This window comes from Garra rufa, chromosome 17 (assembly GCF_049309525.1).
Source record: "Garra rufa chromosome 17, GarRuf1.0, whole genome shotgun sequence".
Lineage (NCBI taxonomy): Eukaryota > Metazoa > Chordata > Actinopteri > Cypriniformes > Cyprinidae > Garra > Garra rufa.
This window is the reverse complement of record NC_133377.1, coordinates 41,665,281-41,680,892: the sequence shown is the minus strand read 5'-3', so window position 1 is coordinate 41,680,892 and position 15,612 is coordinate 41,665,281. Positions and strand designations below refer to the sequence as shown.

The 15,612-nt window shown below is 34.8% G+C and overlaps 1 protein-coding gene across 2 annotated transcripts; it reads left to right on the top strand.

Annotated features, from left to right (window-relative positions):
- The first annotated feature begins 8,838 nt into the window (after positions 1–8,838).
- LOC141289819 (transcription factor Sp8-like) lies at positions 8,839–12,155 on the top strand. 2 transcript variants are annotated; one of them, XM_073822006.1, is made up of 2 exons: positions 8,839–8,909; positions 9,732–12,155. In XM_073822006.1, the coding sequence occupies exons 1-2, from the start codon at positions 8,889–8,891 to the stop codon at positions 10,938–10,940; spliced, it is 1,230 nt and encodes a 409-aa protein (XP_073678107.1). In that variant the 5' UTR covers positions 8,839–8,888; the 3' UTR covers positions 10,941–12,155. The 2 variants fall into 2 exon arrangements, with proteins under 2 accessions (XP_073678107.1, XP_073678108.1); XM_073822007.1 differs by having other exon boundaries at positions 8,849–8,987.
- Positions 12,156–15,612: the final 3,457 nt, after the last annotated feature.

Here is a 15,612-nt window from a genome sequence, read left to right as displayed (position 1 = left end):
GGATGTTCGGAGTCAGACAGACAGACAGGAAAACAGGTTGGAGTTTTCCTCTGAGCTAATGATAGTGACACTTCAGTGTGGAAGCACCTTTCCGCCACTGAATAAAAAATAAATAAATAAAAAAGGTTATTGTGACTTTTTATCTCACAATTCTGAATTTTTTCTCAGAATTGTGAGGTATAAAGTTCGGAGAAATAAAGTTGCAATTGTGTGATATAAACCCGCAATTGTGAAAAAAGGCAGAATTGTGAGATAAAAAGTCACAATGTGAGTTATAAAGTCAGAAGTATAAACTCGCAATTCTGAGAAATAAAGTCACAATTGTGAGATATAAAGTCACAATACTGACTTTTCTTCACAGAATTGTAAGATTTAAACCTGCAATTGTGAAAAAAGGCAGAATTGTGAAATAAAAACTCGTAACTGTGAGTTATAAAGTCAGAATTGTGACTTTATATCTCGCAATTGTGACGATTTCTCAGAATTGAGTGACTATAATCTCAGAGTTTATACTTCTGGCTTTCTAACTCACAATTGCAATTTATATCATGCAATTCCGACCTTTTTAACTCATAATTGCAACTTTATTTCTCAGAATTGTAAGATAAGAGTCAGACTTGCGAGATATAAACTCGCAACTGTGAGTTATAAAGTCAGAAGTATAAACTCGCAATTCTGAAAAATAATGTCGCAATTGCAAGATAAATTCACAATTGCTAGTTATAAAGTCATAATTGTGGGATGAAGTCGCAACTGCAAGTTATGAAGTCAGAATAATGACTTTATAAACTTGCAATACTGAGAAATAGTCGCAATTGTGTGATATAAACCAGCAATTGCGAAAAAAGGCAGAGTTATGAGTTAAAAAGTCACAATTGCATGTTATGAACTCACAATTGTGAGTTATAAAGTCATAATTACGACTTAATTTCTCAGAACTGTAACTTTGTCTCTTGCAATTATAACTTTATTTCTCAGAATTGCGACTTTATATCACACAATTCTGATATACAGGTACCTCACAATTGCAACTTTATTTCTCAGAATTGCGAGTTTTTATCACACAATTCTGATATACAGGTACCTCACAATTGTAACTTTATTTCTCAGAATTGCGAGTTTTTATCACGCAGTTCTGACTTAACTCACAATTGCAAATTTATTTCTCAGAATTGTAAGATATAAACTCGCAATTATGAGTTATATAGTCAGAATTGCAAGATACTGTATAAAGTCACAATTGCAAGTTATAAAGTCAGAAGTATAAACTCGCAATTATAATTATAGAAGTATAAGAAATAAAGTCGCAATTACAAGATATAAAGTCACAATTCTGACTTTATAACTCACAATTGCATTTCTCAAAATTTTAAGATATAAACTCACAATTCACAATTGTGTGATGTAAACTCGGAATTGCGAGATAAAAAATTGCAATTGTGAGTCAGAAGTATAAACTCAAAATTGTGACTTTTTATCTCACAGCCTTTTTTCTCACAATTACGAGTTTATATCACACATTTATGACTTTATTTCTCAGAATTGCAAGAAGAAAGAAACTCAGACAGGTTTGGACCACATGGAGGGTGAGTAAATGATGCCAGAATTGTATTTTTAAGTGAACTATCCCTTAAACTAAAGACTTAAACTAAAACTATAAAAATGCTTGTTATTTGGGGAAAAAAAAAAAGAAAGAAATTGAACTGAAAATATACAAATTTTTAACTTTCAACTAGTTGCCAAGGCAATATTTCTCATTTCCATTTAGTTTAACTAAAACTGAAATAAAAATTAATATAAACAACAACAACAACAACAAAAAATAAATAAATAAAATAATAAAGCAACGGAATGTAAAAATGACAAAAAATGGTCCCACAAAATAACTAAAATTAAAAAGAAAACAGAGAATATTAAAAATAACTGTTTCCGAATATCTCAGTGATACTAAAATAACACTGGACTGTACACTGTAAAAAATGACAGTGAATTTAACGGTAAAAAACTGTAAAAATGCTACGGTAAAAACCGTGAAATGGTTAACGGTAAGTTCCCCTTCTATATACGGTGAAAATCTGTGTTGGACATTGCATTTGATTTTACAGTAGTATATACCGTTTTTGGAAGTGAAAATGAACATAAAATTTACAGTGAATAACCATAAATTGACATTCCCAGAATTCCCTGTATTTAATTTTTTTATTTGATGTTTTTTTTTTGTTGAAATAACTTTTTCATCTTAGTTTTTTTCTTGGCAGTTTTGTACATTAGGGTTGTACTGTATGTTACATCTAATGTTGTTAAATTAATGTTTTTTGCATTATTTCAGTTTTATGTGTGTTACCATGATGGTGTTAAATGTTTGTGTGAATGACACTGTGCACCTTCTATATACCTTATTATTTAAAACCTCCATACCATAGGCTTTGGTTCATCATGTGATGTTGTCGTCATCACCTGCTTTTGGTGGTTATCATTGTATTACAAAGGTACAAAACAGATTTCAGTACTTCATAAAGTTGGTACATTACCATTATATGAGTTAAGGTTTTTAGTATGAAATTACGGTATTTACCTGTAAATTTAAGTGAAAACCTTAAAATGTAAAACATTGCTACCGTATTTTTTACGGTAAAATTCTGGCAACCACAGCTGCCAGTTTTTTACCGTAAATTTTACAGATTTTTTTTTTTACAGTGTAACTAAAGTGTTAATTTAGACAAAAATGAAAACTTTGTAATCATTTATTCAAATTGTAGACATCTGCTCTTTTCCATACAAGAAAGTGAATGATGACAGATGCTATCAAGCTCCAAAAGCACCATAAACGCATCATAAAAGCCTTCTGAAGTAATAAAATGGCTTTGTGTGTGGAACAGACCAAATCTGCGATATTGCACGCTAATAAATCCTTGTATATTTATCATTAAGAAATAAGCAGCAAAGATATTCAGTCTCCTTTTTGACACTTAAATATTAGTATTTATATTATGAATGCAATTCAGAGTTTGTTGTTACTGTAACACTTTTCTGTCATCTCACAAACTTCACACACACACACACACACACACACACACACACACACACACACACACACACACACACACACACACACACACACACACACACACACACACACACACTCGTTCTCTCATGATGACAGACAGTGAATAACTTCCACCAGCATGTCCTCAGGACGAGACACTCCCTCTCAAGACGATAATAAGAGGAAGCTGTCAATCCTGCTCAGATACTGCACACACACACACACGCACGCACGCACGCACGCACGCACGCACACACACACACACACACACACATACTTCTAATTGAAGACATACCTGCAACTGTTTTCATACAGTGAATTACAAACACTACAGACTAACTCAAACCACACCCCTAAAAGACTTTCTGAAATATACAGTTGAAGTCAAACTTTTACATGCATCTTGCAGAATCTGCAAAACGTTAATTATTTTGCCAAAATAAGAGGGATCATACAAAATGCATGTTTTTTTTTTTATTTAGTACCAACCTGAATAAGATATTTCAAATAAAATACGTTTACATATAATCCACAAGAGAAAATAAGAGTTGAATTTATAAAAATGACCCTGTTCAAAAGTTTACACACACTTGATTCTTAATACTGTTCTTAACACTGCCTGCTGTTCTTCAGAAAAAGCCTTCAGGTCCCACAAATTCTTTGTTTTTTGTTTTTTCCAGAATTGTTGTGTATTTGAACCCTTTCCAACAATGACTGTATCAAATCACTCACTGATGCTCCAGAAGGAAACACAATGCATTAAGAGCCGGGGGTGAAAACTTTTGGAATTTGAAGATCAGGGTAAATTTTACTTATTTTGTCCTCCAGGGAACATGTAATTATCTTCTGTAACTTCTGAAGGGTAGTACTACATGAAAATAAATTGATATTTAGGTAAAATAAGAAAAATGCAAATTCAAAAGTTTACACCCCTGGCTAGTAATGCATCGTTTTTCCTTCTGGAGCATCAGTGAGTGTTTGAACCTTCTGTAATAGTTGCATAAGAGTCCCTCAGTTGTCCTGAGTGTGAAAAGATGGACCTCAAAATCATGAAGTCATTGTTGGAAAAGGTTCAAATACACAAAAAAAGAAAAACAAATAATCTGTGAGACCTGAAGGATTTTTCTGAAGAACAGCAGGCAGTTTAACTGTTCAGGACAAACAAGGGACTCATGAACAACCATCACTTAAAAAAAAAAAAAAAAAAAAAAAAAAACACAGCTGTGGATCATTCTGGTAACAACACAGTATTAAGAATGAAGCGTATGTAAAGCGTCATTTTTATAAATTTAACTAATATTTTGTCTTGTGGACTAAATGTAAACATATTTTATGTGAAATGTCTTATTCAAGTCAGTACTAAATAAAAATAACACATATTTTTGATCCCTCTTATTTTGGTAAAATAATTACACATTTTGTAGATTCTGCAAGATGTATGTAAACATTTAATAAACTATATATTAAAATAATAAAAAAACTACTTAAAGGTATTTACTTATAATTGTTGTTTAAAAAACATTATCAAACATACTCAAAGAGAAATGTCAGAGTTCTGAGGAGAAATCTGTATGGCTACAGTACGCAAATCTGGTTACATGAACTCATACACAACAACTAACAGCTGTCTAACCTGTTTAACAATTGACACACACACACTCGCACCTCCTGTCACACACCCAGACTGACAGACAGGCCGAGTTCAGAAGAAAATGTGTCATAAAGTGAGTCCAAACATGTCAACAATAGTCCAGTAGAGTGAAAAGACAGTTTTAAGAGCTTTTGAAACAGAGTTGTATGACTGTACATCTATGAGAAGTGACTATACAGAAACATTGTGGGCTATAAATGTAAAAAAAGGGTTAAAATTACACTATACTCAAAGCAAGAATCATAAGTAGGTTACTATATTACAACTTATTGACTGTAATCGGGTTAGACAGCATTTTGTATAGTCAGTATAATGGACCTAGATTGTGTAATTTACATAATTCCCAACTTTCACAACTGTTTTTATGGTGTTTTTGTCTACTTTCTTTAGCCGAACAATCAGTATGTTGTTAATAAGGTTCGTGCAAGGTGCTTAAAGTGTTAAAAGTACTTGAATTTGACTTTTTGAAATGTAAGGCCTGGAAAATCCTTAAAAAATAGCAATATTACTTGAAAAGTTCCTTGAATTATTGAAAGACAATGTATTTAATCAGTGTTTAATTTTTTCAATAAGCACATATCTTTTCACACAATGCAATTACTACAAGACATTATACTTTTTCCTCTTATTTCAGTTAATGTCATAAAACTAAGCTAAACCAGTACTAATACTGATAATGGCTGAAGATGGAAAAGAGAAACAGATGAACCAAATCAATTGAGTTATTTACGCTGGATCAGCTCCTACTGATTCAAACTGGGGACTTTAATCATTCAGTTCAAGCGACTCACCATAGCAAAAACCAGATTGATGTAGCTTGTAATGATTTCAAAAAGCACAGTGATGGGGAAATGGGTCTTTTCAAAACGCCGAATCAGTTAAACTATTGCATTGCAAAATGATTCAGTTTCGAAACGTGTATCGCAAATCATTTGTTTCAGATCAGGACTTCAATTTGTGTAATGATTTCATTTAGGTCTGAACGGTTAAAATAAAATAATTCACAATGCATGATTTAAAGTCCTATCTGAATCAAGTGAATCGCGATACACACAGTTCCAATCTAAGTTAAATGAGTCCTGATCGTAATTGATGGTTCGCGAATCATTTGATTTAGATCGGAACGGGTTTGTGAATGATTCGCGAATTGAATGATTCAAATCAAATGATTCGCGAATCGCGATATGCAAAGTTCCGAACCAAGTCAAATGATTTGCGAATCATTATCAGTTTGGAACTTTGGAGAAAGCTTCACGAATCTTTTGCTTCAGATCGGAACTTTGGCTTGTGGATCACGAATCATTTGATTCAGCTTAGGACGTACAGTTCTCGAATCATCTGATTCAGTTCGCGTATGTTTTTTTTATTATTATTAATAAACAGTAGAAAACAAAACAATTAGGATACCGTTATAAAAAAAACAAAAACAAAAAAGAAAGTAGGCCTATACACAAATAGAAATCCTTTAATACAATTAACCAATAGTAAAACTGTATACTTTTTTTGAATGTGAATCTGGCTTCACTTTATTTTTGTCATTTTGTTTCATTAGTGCATTTGTATTTATCTAATTATCTTTTTGTAGAATTTAAAAGAGAAGACATTGTTTGATAAATGATATCTCCGATTGAAGTCCGTGAAAATGAAAAATCTACTGCTTGAAACGTCCTTGAAAGTCCTGGAATTTCATCTTACATTATCTGTATGAACCCTGTGTTAAAACAACATCACCGTGCATTGAATGCACTGTAGCCTATTTTATCTCACAGCTTCGTTTTCTGTCAGAAATTAAACATGGCACTATTCTTACAATCTAATTGTTATTATTTAATCTTTTCCGTTTTAAAATGGGTAGGCTGATCACAAACGACAAAATACGGACATTTTTTCTTTGGTTTCCACTCAACAAATCTGATTCCTCGTGATTGGCCTTAATTGTCATGTAATTGCAGGATATTAAACGGCCTCCCTGTGCATTTCTGCAGAGATATTTTACGTTCTCTCAAAAACCAACAAGCAAACAATTAAAGTGCCCCCTCTTTCTCTCTCTGCGTCTCTCTCTCCCTCGGTCGGTGCGTTTTGTCGGTGCTCGATGGTCCGTGTTAACGCGCTTATTATGAGAACAGGTTCCTCACGGGATTTCTGCACATATACGTGTGGGAAAGAATGCGAAGAGAGAGAGAGAGAAAGACTGAAAGAGAGAGAGAGAGAGAGAGAGAGACATCTGTTCAACACACATATGTGCAGGTCTACTGTATCATGACCTCTGAACTTTGGTTAACTTTACCACTAATCGACGTTAACGCGTTTTATTTTATTTATGTTTTTCTATTTTGAATAAGAAAAAAAAAATTAAAATATACGCTTTTATTTATATTTTTTTAACCAATTTCCATTAGAAAACTATTTCGATATTTCAGTTTAGGCTATATCACTTATCTAAAGAAATTACCAGAAATTACGATTTAGGGAAAATTAAACAGAAATAACATAGCCTCCAAACATAGCCTTTTGCTCACCAAAATGCGTGGTTTCATAGGCCATATAAAAACAAACGAGTCTTTGATTGTTTTGAACGAGTCTCGTGTTTTGATTAATTTCCTATAATTGTGATCGTCTGAAAACTGCATTAAAACTGCTTTTAAATAACTTTTCCTGCTGCCCTGCAACGATCGAACATTAATATCAAACAAATAAAATCGCATGTGTTTGAAGCTCATCTCTTTATCAAATTTGAAAGTCAAATTAAACGCACGGAGATGCGCGACCTAAAGTTACTGTTATATCACTTTTGTGCATTTAATTTGTAGAGTTTACACTGAACATCCGCAATTCAAAATTAAATACAGAACTGGAAATAAACAGAAATGTGTAGGGAGCAAAAAACATAATTAAACGTTTTGTATAGGATACAAATAAATGCTATTTCTAGATCACTAAATCTACGTCCATTGGTGAGCATGATAAAAATTACCTGTATTATACTGATGGACATGTTTTTTTTTTTTTTTTGTTTCCATTAAAGCCCAAAGTGCTCTTTGTACCTTCTTAAATAATCTCAGATTCATATATTCTTTCGCTAAATTTGATTCTGGACTTAAATTGGTGTATGGTTTGTTAAGATAGGACAATTGGATAGGACAAAATCTGAATATTGAGAAAATCGCCTTTAAAGTTAAAGTTTAAAGTCCAAATGAATGTCTTATATGCAATGCATATTACTAATCAAAAGTTAAGTTTTTATATATTTATGGTAGGTAATTTACAAAATATCTTCATGGAACACCATCTTTAAGCTAATATCCTAATGATTTTTGGCATAAAAGAAAAATCAATAATTTGGACCCATACAATGTATTTTTGGCTGTTGCTACAAATATACCCGTGCTACTTAAGACTGCTTTTGCTGTCCAGGGTCACAAATATAATCTGTAATGAAGGCATTAATGGAAGCATTACTGGAAATTTCAGACATTTTGCATCGCACTACATCGCAACGCTTGCAATTAGCCTTTGTTTAACTGTAAATCGTTTAAAATGGCGGTAAATCAGATCAGAAACTGGAGTGCGGGGCTGCCTGTGGATTAAGCTCGCATGAATCTCTGTTGTGAATGAGATGAAAGAGGAAAGAGCCCGTGGATGAAGTTCATCTCTTCTTGTTTGTGAAGCTGCTGCTCCACCACGTGCAACACCCACTTCCACCCCCCTCGAGTTTCCCGCCACGCCCCCCGACCTACAATTCAACAAGGGTCCTGACGAATTAAAACACATCTTAAAGAATAAAAATAAATAAATAATACACTGTTAAATGTTTTCTTTTTTCATATCCAGATGATAAGTGTATAATTTTGCACCGAAAAAAAATCAAGAAATACCCACAGCATCTCATTAGCATAAAATATTAGTTACCCTTACATGGGTTTCCCCAGCAATTAAAAAAAAAAAAGGTCTTCCAAAGGTTCACCCGACCTCCCGCTCCACCCACTTGTAAACAACACGTAGTTGAGAGCTCCGGCGATCGATGACATCACCAGCGAAAGAAGCGTTCCCGAGAGTTTCGGCTGATCTGATTGGTCCAGCGGGATCTGCCGGATCTTCAAAGCTGGAGCCGAGCGCATTTGTTCAACGGTGGGCGGTAAAAGTCTCCAAAACAGCCGAAGGACTTATAAATGTAAAGACCTTTCGCAGGTGATGGCAACTTCACTTCTTGGGGTGAGTACAGATACAGCTCTTGGGTCCGTCCAGGGAAGATTTCAAGTGGACTTTCAACTGAAATGAGAACAATCTGAGGTTGTTTAAAGTTTATTTGCTTGGCATGTACATTAGGCTACGGGCATGTTTGTGCGTAATTCTGCGTAAAAGCAATCGAGTTGCATTCGGATTACAGGGGCGAATAGTAAAATCCTAAAAAATAGGTGTTTTTTAAAAATAATATTTGTTGAACATTTATTCGAAGACATTCAGCAAAGAATCCTGTTCTTGTGTTTAAAAAATATTTTAAAAAGTTATTTGATTTGTCATTATACAACAAAACAGATGGTTATAGATAAATTCTAGTCTTAAACTCCGATAGTTTAGACTTTAAAACTCTTTGTTTTTACGAAAATATGAAAATAACTGTTGATAGCAGAACCGATTTTGAAAAAGTTTTACGCAAAAATATTTGCACAAAGGATTGGGTTTAAAATAATGCAACTGAAAGTGCTTAAAATGTTTCAGAGCAAATCAATTGAATGCAAAATGTGAGATACTAGCTCCTTATGATTATATTTCGTTTGCATTATTACGCAAATTCAAATGTCTTAAAACGGACTGAGTTTAAACTATTGCAACTCTGTTTATTTCACGCGTTATGCTCTGAATTGACCGAATTTATGCTATGTGGCAAAGGGAAAAGTAATTGAGCTCGTATCTGCTTTGCAAACAATGTGTTTGGAATTGTATATTACCAATATTGATTGCTTTTGGTTTTGAAAGTCGCTTTGAATATAAATCATGAATATAGGCCTAAATGTGAATGTTTTGTGGTCACAGGAGGAACCGAGAGTTGGATCCACTCCATTGGCCATGTTAGCAGCAACCTGTAACAAAATCGGGAGCTCCAGTCCCTCTTCGGACAGCGGCTCGTTTGGAAAAGGAGGTTTCCACCCGTGGAAGCGCGCAGCGCCCAGCAGCTGTTCTCTCTCTCCGTTCGGCGCGCAGCGGAACGACTCGTTCAGCGCCAACAGCTCGTTCTCCTTAACGGGCAGCAACGCCTCCACCAGTCCGTTTGGAAACGACTATCCGGTGTTTCAAACTTCAGTCGCCAACAGTTCTCAGGACGCGAGCGCGCAGTCGGTGTTCATCTCGAAGGTGGACACCCTGCAGGGGATTTACCCGAGGATGAGCGTCGCGCACCCATATGAGACGTGGTTCAAATCCGCGCACGCTGGCATCTCCGCCGGGGACGTGAGCGCCGGTGGCGGCTCCTCCTGGTGGGATGTGGGCACCGGTTGGATTGACGTTCAGAGCGCGAACGGCGCCGCGCTCCAAAGCTCTTTGCATTCACCCTTGGGGGGCTACAACTCAGACTATACCTCCCTCACTCACTCCGCGTTCAGCGCCAGCCCGTCTCCGCATCTCCTCACAGGTGGCCAGCACCTCATGGACGGATTCAAACCCGTTTTATCCGCAACTTACCCAGAAACTGGCCCGGGTACTAACGGCGCAGTTTTAGCCGGGTCTCCGGTGGTACCGCTCGCCGGGTCTCCGCGCTCATCCACCAGGCGGTACTCCGGGAGAGCGACCTGCGACTGTCCGAACTGTCAGGAGGCGGAGCGGTTGGGGCCCGCAGGGGCCAGTTTGCGCAGAAAGGGGCTCCACAGCTGCCACATCCCTGGTTGCGGGAAAGTATACGGAAAGACATCGCACCTCAAAGCGCATTTGCGTTGGCACACCGGCGAGAGGCCCTTCGTCTGCAACTGGCTGTTCTGCGGGAAGCGCTTCACCAGGTCCGACGAGCTCCAGCGGCATTTACGCACACACACCGGGGAAAAAAGATTCGCCTGTCCGGTGTGCAACAAGCGCTTCATGCGCAGCGACCATCTCAGTAAACACGTGAAAACGCACAGCGCCGGCGAGCCCGGCTCCAACGGGGTTAAAAAGGGCAGCGATACCGACAGCGAACAGAGTGTACCAGGCAGCCCAGCCTGCCAGTCACCGGAAATGATCCACAACACAGAACCCGTCCAAAACGGCCTCTGAACATGCGTTCTTAAATAAAGGTTCTAATTAGAGCCAAAACTTTAAATTCTCAAATTCCTTCGAAAACCAGTCTGGTACTTTTAAGAACTCAAAACACTGATTTGAAGAAGCTTTAAAACATCAAAGAACCATAAACACTCTTAAAAATAAGCGTTCCAAATCTTTTTCGTAGCGATTTTTGGTTCCTCGAAGAACTTTTCGGTGGAAAGTTCTTAAAAGCGTTTTTTCTTAGTGTTAGAAATGTAAAAAAAATAAAAACTTTTTTCCTCCCCATTATAACATTTTGCGTTACAAATATTTATGGAGAACCATTTATGCCAATAAAGAACATTTATTTTTAAGAGTCATCACTTGTTTAAAAAAAATCGAACGAATTATTTTTTTCCCCATTATAATAAGATTAGAACATTTTGCGTAACAAATGTTCTTTATGGAGAACCATTGATGCCAATAAAGAACTTTTATTTTTAAGAGTGTAGCAACTCGAGAACTCTATACAGAAAGCGGTTCTTGGTCATTTTTGGTCTTCAAAGAATCAGTAGTGTTTATTAAAGAGCCTTGATTTTGACTTATGAACGCACTGCTTTCGTTGCGTCTGAAATCACGCAAAGGCCAGTGAGTTTATCAGACGCCAATTTTGATCACATTTGACTCTCAGGTGTTCTTGGATATTTAAACCAGTCCTTTTTGGATACACAGTGGCAAAAATAACCTCGTCATACAGATAAAGATGAAACAAACTGCTGAACTTTGATATTTGCGCTGCATCTAGAGATTCTCCATTCACTCATGTCTATCGAGGCACTTTATTACCTAAATAAGAAAATCAAGGATTTATTTCGCAACAGCTGCACAAATGTCTTATTATTCTGTATTTGCCAACTGAACTGTTTTATTTTGTGCTCCTTGATTTCGAGTCTATAATAAAACGCCTCATCTGGAGATGGAAGTGCGTTTTTTGTACATTAGTCGTGCAGTTGATATCTGAACTCTTCTCAATGCAAAGTGGAATTTGTACATAGGATTGTCTTGAAACTCTATTTATCATCGAGTTTGATTTGTGCTTTGAAGTCTATCAGAGTCGCACTTTGAATCTATATTTATAATTTCACGATCAGTTTGTTTATCTTTTGTTTTATTATTATTTAATTGAGCATGTGTGTTTGTATTTACTGACCGTTTCCTTTGAGGTAATAAAGTCACACTTGACTTGGCTATATCGACTGTTTTTGGGGGAAAGGTAGGCCTTTGGTCTGTGGGTTGATAAAAAAAAAAAAAGATGGTTTACCACAAAAAACATGTTTTGAATTGCTAAGCAACGTTATTAAAGCATGTATGATAGAAAGAATAAATCACATGCAGGATAAGAAATAAAGAATTACTGAATGTTTTAAAGTATTTACTTGGAGTAGGCTACTTCAACTGCAGGTGCGTTTTCTTTTCAAGATAATAAAGTCGCTAAAATATATAATTTAGAAAATATATAGCCTACTTAATATTATTATATATAATACTTTAATTTAAATACTTATTTAGAAGGACGATCTAGCCTACGTCTACCACAGTTTTAATTTTTGAAATCTAAAAAACAACAGAACAAAAGAACAAACTCACACTACAGTCATAACTCTAGTCATCTTTTACATAAAATTAATTCCTAAAATCAAAGTTTTAGTTTCAAATATCTTCATCTACAACGCGGTTACATTTAATTCCTTCATTACATCACTGCTCTTGTGAGTATTTGGCGCCTCATTGTGGTCAAAAAGCTCTAATACAAAGTTCAGTCCATTTTCAAAGCTGAATAAATAAGCTTTCCATTGATATATGGTTTGTAAGGATAGGACAATACTTGGCCGAGATACAACTATTTAAAAATCTGAAATTTGAGGGTGCAAAAAATTCAAAATATTGAGAAAATCGCCTTTAAAGTTGTCCAAATACAGTTCTTAGTGAAGCATATTACTAATCAAAAATAAAGTTTTGATATATTTACGGTGGGAAATATACACAATATCTTCATGGAACTTAATATCCTAATGATTTTTGGCATAAAAGAAAAATCGATCATTTTGAATTGGCTATTGCTACAAATAAACCAGTGCTGCTTTTGTGGTCCAGGGTCACATTAGACGGCATTATTTATCGTACTTACCTTATTTTGCAACGCGGAAGCATATTCTGTTAATGTACGATACTTCCGATTCATTCTTCGCTGTAAGTAAATAATAATAATAGGCCTAATAAAGTGCAGTAAACGGTGAAACTGTTTGTAGGTTCATGTTTACGACAATTGAAATATTATTTTAACAAATTCCAGATTGCATTATTAAGTAAAACGGAGTGTTTTTGTACAGGTAAAATAACTGAAGCGAATAACACCGGAAGCTGCACACATTTAAATTTAAAATGGCGCGTCCGCCTTTGCATTAAAATCAGCAGCAAAACTCGACAGCAGGTCGATTTGAAATTGAGTTTACATTTTGGCATACAAGTAGGAATATTTATCAAAAAGTTTGTCAAATTAAAATCGACATGCTCTTGATTATTTACCTTCATTCTGACGACTGATTTTACATCAGCAGTAGAGCAGCACAAGAAAAAACCCCGCAATATTCTTTAGGCTACAACAACATGCCACACATAAATAAATACAAACATACATATTAGATAATTTTACATATTTTTAAAATTTATACGTACACTACCAGTAAAAAGTTTTTGAACAGTAAGATTTTTAATGTTCTTTAAAAAAAAGAACATTTATTGATCTAATTTACAGCAAAAACAGTAAAAATCTTAAATAAAATCTTTTTCTATTTAAAAAAAAAAAATCTTTTTGAATATATTACAAAAAGTAATTTATTCATGTGATTTTAAAGTTGATTTTTTTTAGCATCATTACTCCAGTCTTCAGTGTCACATGATCCTTCAGAAATCATTCTGATATTCTAATTGGCTGTTCAAAAAAAAAAAAGATAGATAGATAGATAGATAGATAGATAGATAGATAGATAGATAGATAGATAGATATTATTATTATTGTTGAAAACAGCTTTTGCAGATTTCTTTGATGGATAGAAAGTTCAGAAGAACAGCATTTATCTCAAATAGAAATCTTTTATAACATTATAAATGTCTAGTATCATAACTTTTGATCAATTTAATGCATCCTTGCTAAATAGAATGATTTCTTTCCCAAAAAATAAAATAAAATGTACACTGATTCCAAGCTTTTAAATAGTGTATAATGTTACAAAAGCTTTTTTATTTCAGATAAACGCTGATCTTTCTATTCATCAAATAATCCTGAAAAATATGTACTTTGTTTTAAATATTGATAATAATAATAATAAAAGTTTCTTGAAAATCAAATCAGCGTATTAGAATGATTTCTGAAGGATCATGTGACTGAAGACTGGAGTAATGATGCTGAAAATTCAGCTTTCCATCACAGAAATAAATTACATTTTTAAAATACATTCAAATAGAAAGCAGTTATTTGAAATAGTAAAAATATTTCACGATTTTACAGATTTTTCTGTATTTTGGATTAAATAAATGCAGGCTTGATGAGCACAAACCATTACTGTTCAAAAACTTTTGACTGCTAGTGTATATTTTTTATAATCTCACAATAATAAATGACAACAGCATTTAACCAAAGCACTGTGTTATGATTTTTATTTATTTATTTATTTTATGAAACCGGCTACAAAGCATACCCAGAATGGCTGGTGTGAGAAACGTGCTTGATTTCCACAAGTACATTCACATATCAGTCAGAAATGTGCGGCTACACATGTTAACGCTGTATTGCTCTGTACCAGGATCTGTTCACAAACTATACAAAATAGTCCAACAAAGCATTTATTTCTAACAAAAAAGAACTAAAAAATAAATATTGTTTAATGTTCTCTCAATGTAAACAATGTGTTAAAACCGTATTAATTAGAGCCACAGGAATGCTATGGTGACCACAAGGGTGCGTACCATGACGCGCTGCGTTATTGGGCCCGCTGTCCGGGACAGAAAGGGCCCTCAGTAGTACACGACAACAGATATAAATACCGACCAGCAGCTAAATAATTAACACACAACTCAAAGCGCAAATCTCAACATACAGTAAACTAGTGGAGGAAGAAACCTTCCTTAAATCTCCAGTTGTATCAGGGAATCATTTGAGCTGGGAAAAGTGCTGGAAAATAACTTACTGTTCTGAGATCTCGGCTTAAATATGAACACATTCAATAAACCCCGAATGCCACATTTATTATTTAAAACAAATCCCCCCTGCTAAAGTTGTTAGGAATAGTTAAGCATGTGTTGAACACTAGATGGCAGACTAATCTCAGTCATAACCACAGGGTTTCCTACCCACTGTGTTCAGAATTGAATACTGGCATACTGCTCGAAACATATTGTACCTTAAAACGCGTAAAAAAACTTAAAAATTGCATGCACATTGCATATCCTATTTAATGTATTATCATAATTATAAAAGCTAGTTTGTACCGTTTAATGCACTTATTTACCTAGCGGCTCAAGAATTGGATATTTTCGCATATTCACAGAAAAAAGCTTACTTCTGTGTTGCAAAATATGTTGCACTTACTTTTTTAAAAATAAAAATTATATAATAATAAAATATTAATGAAAAGTATTATCATTT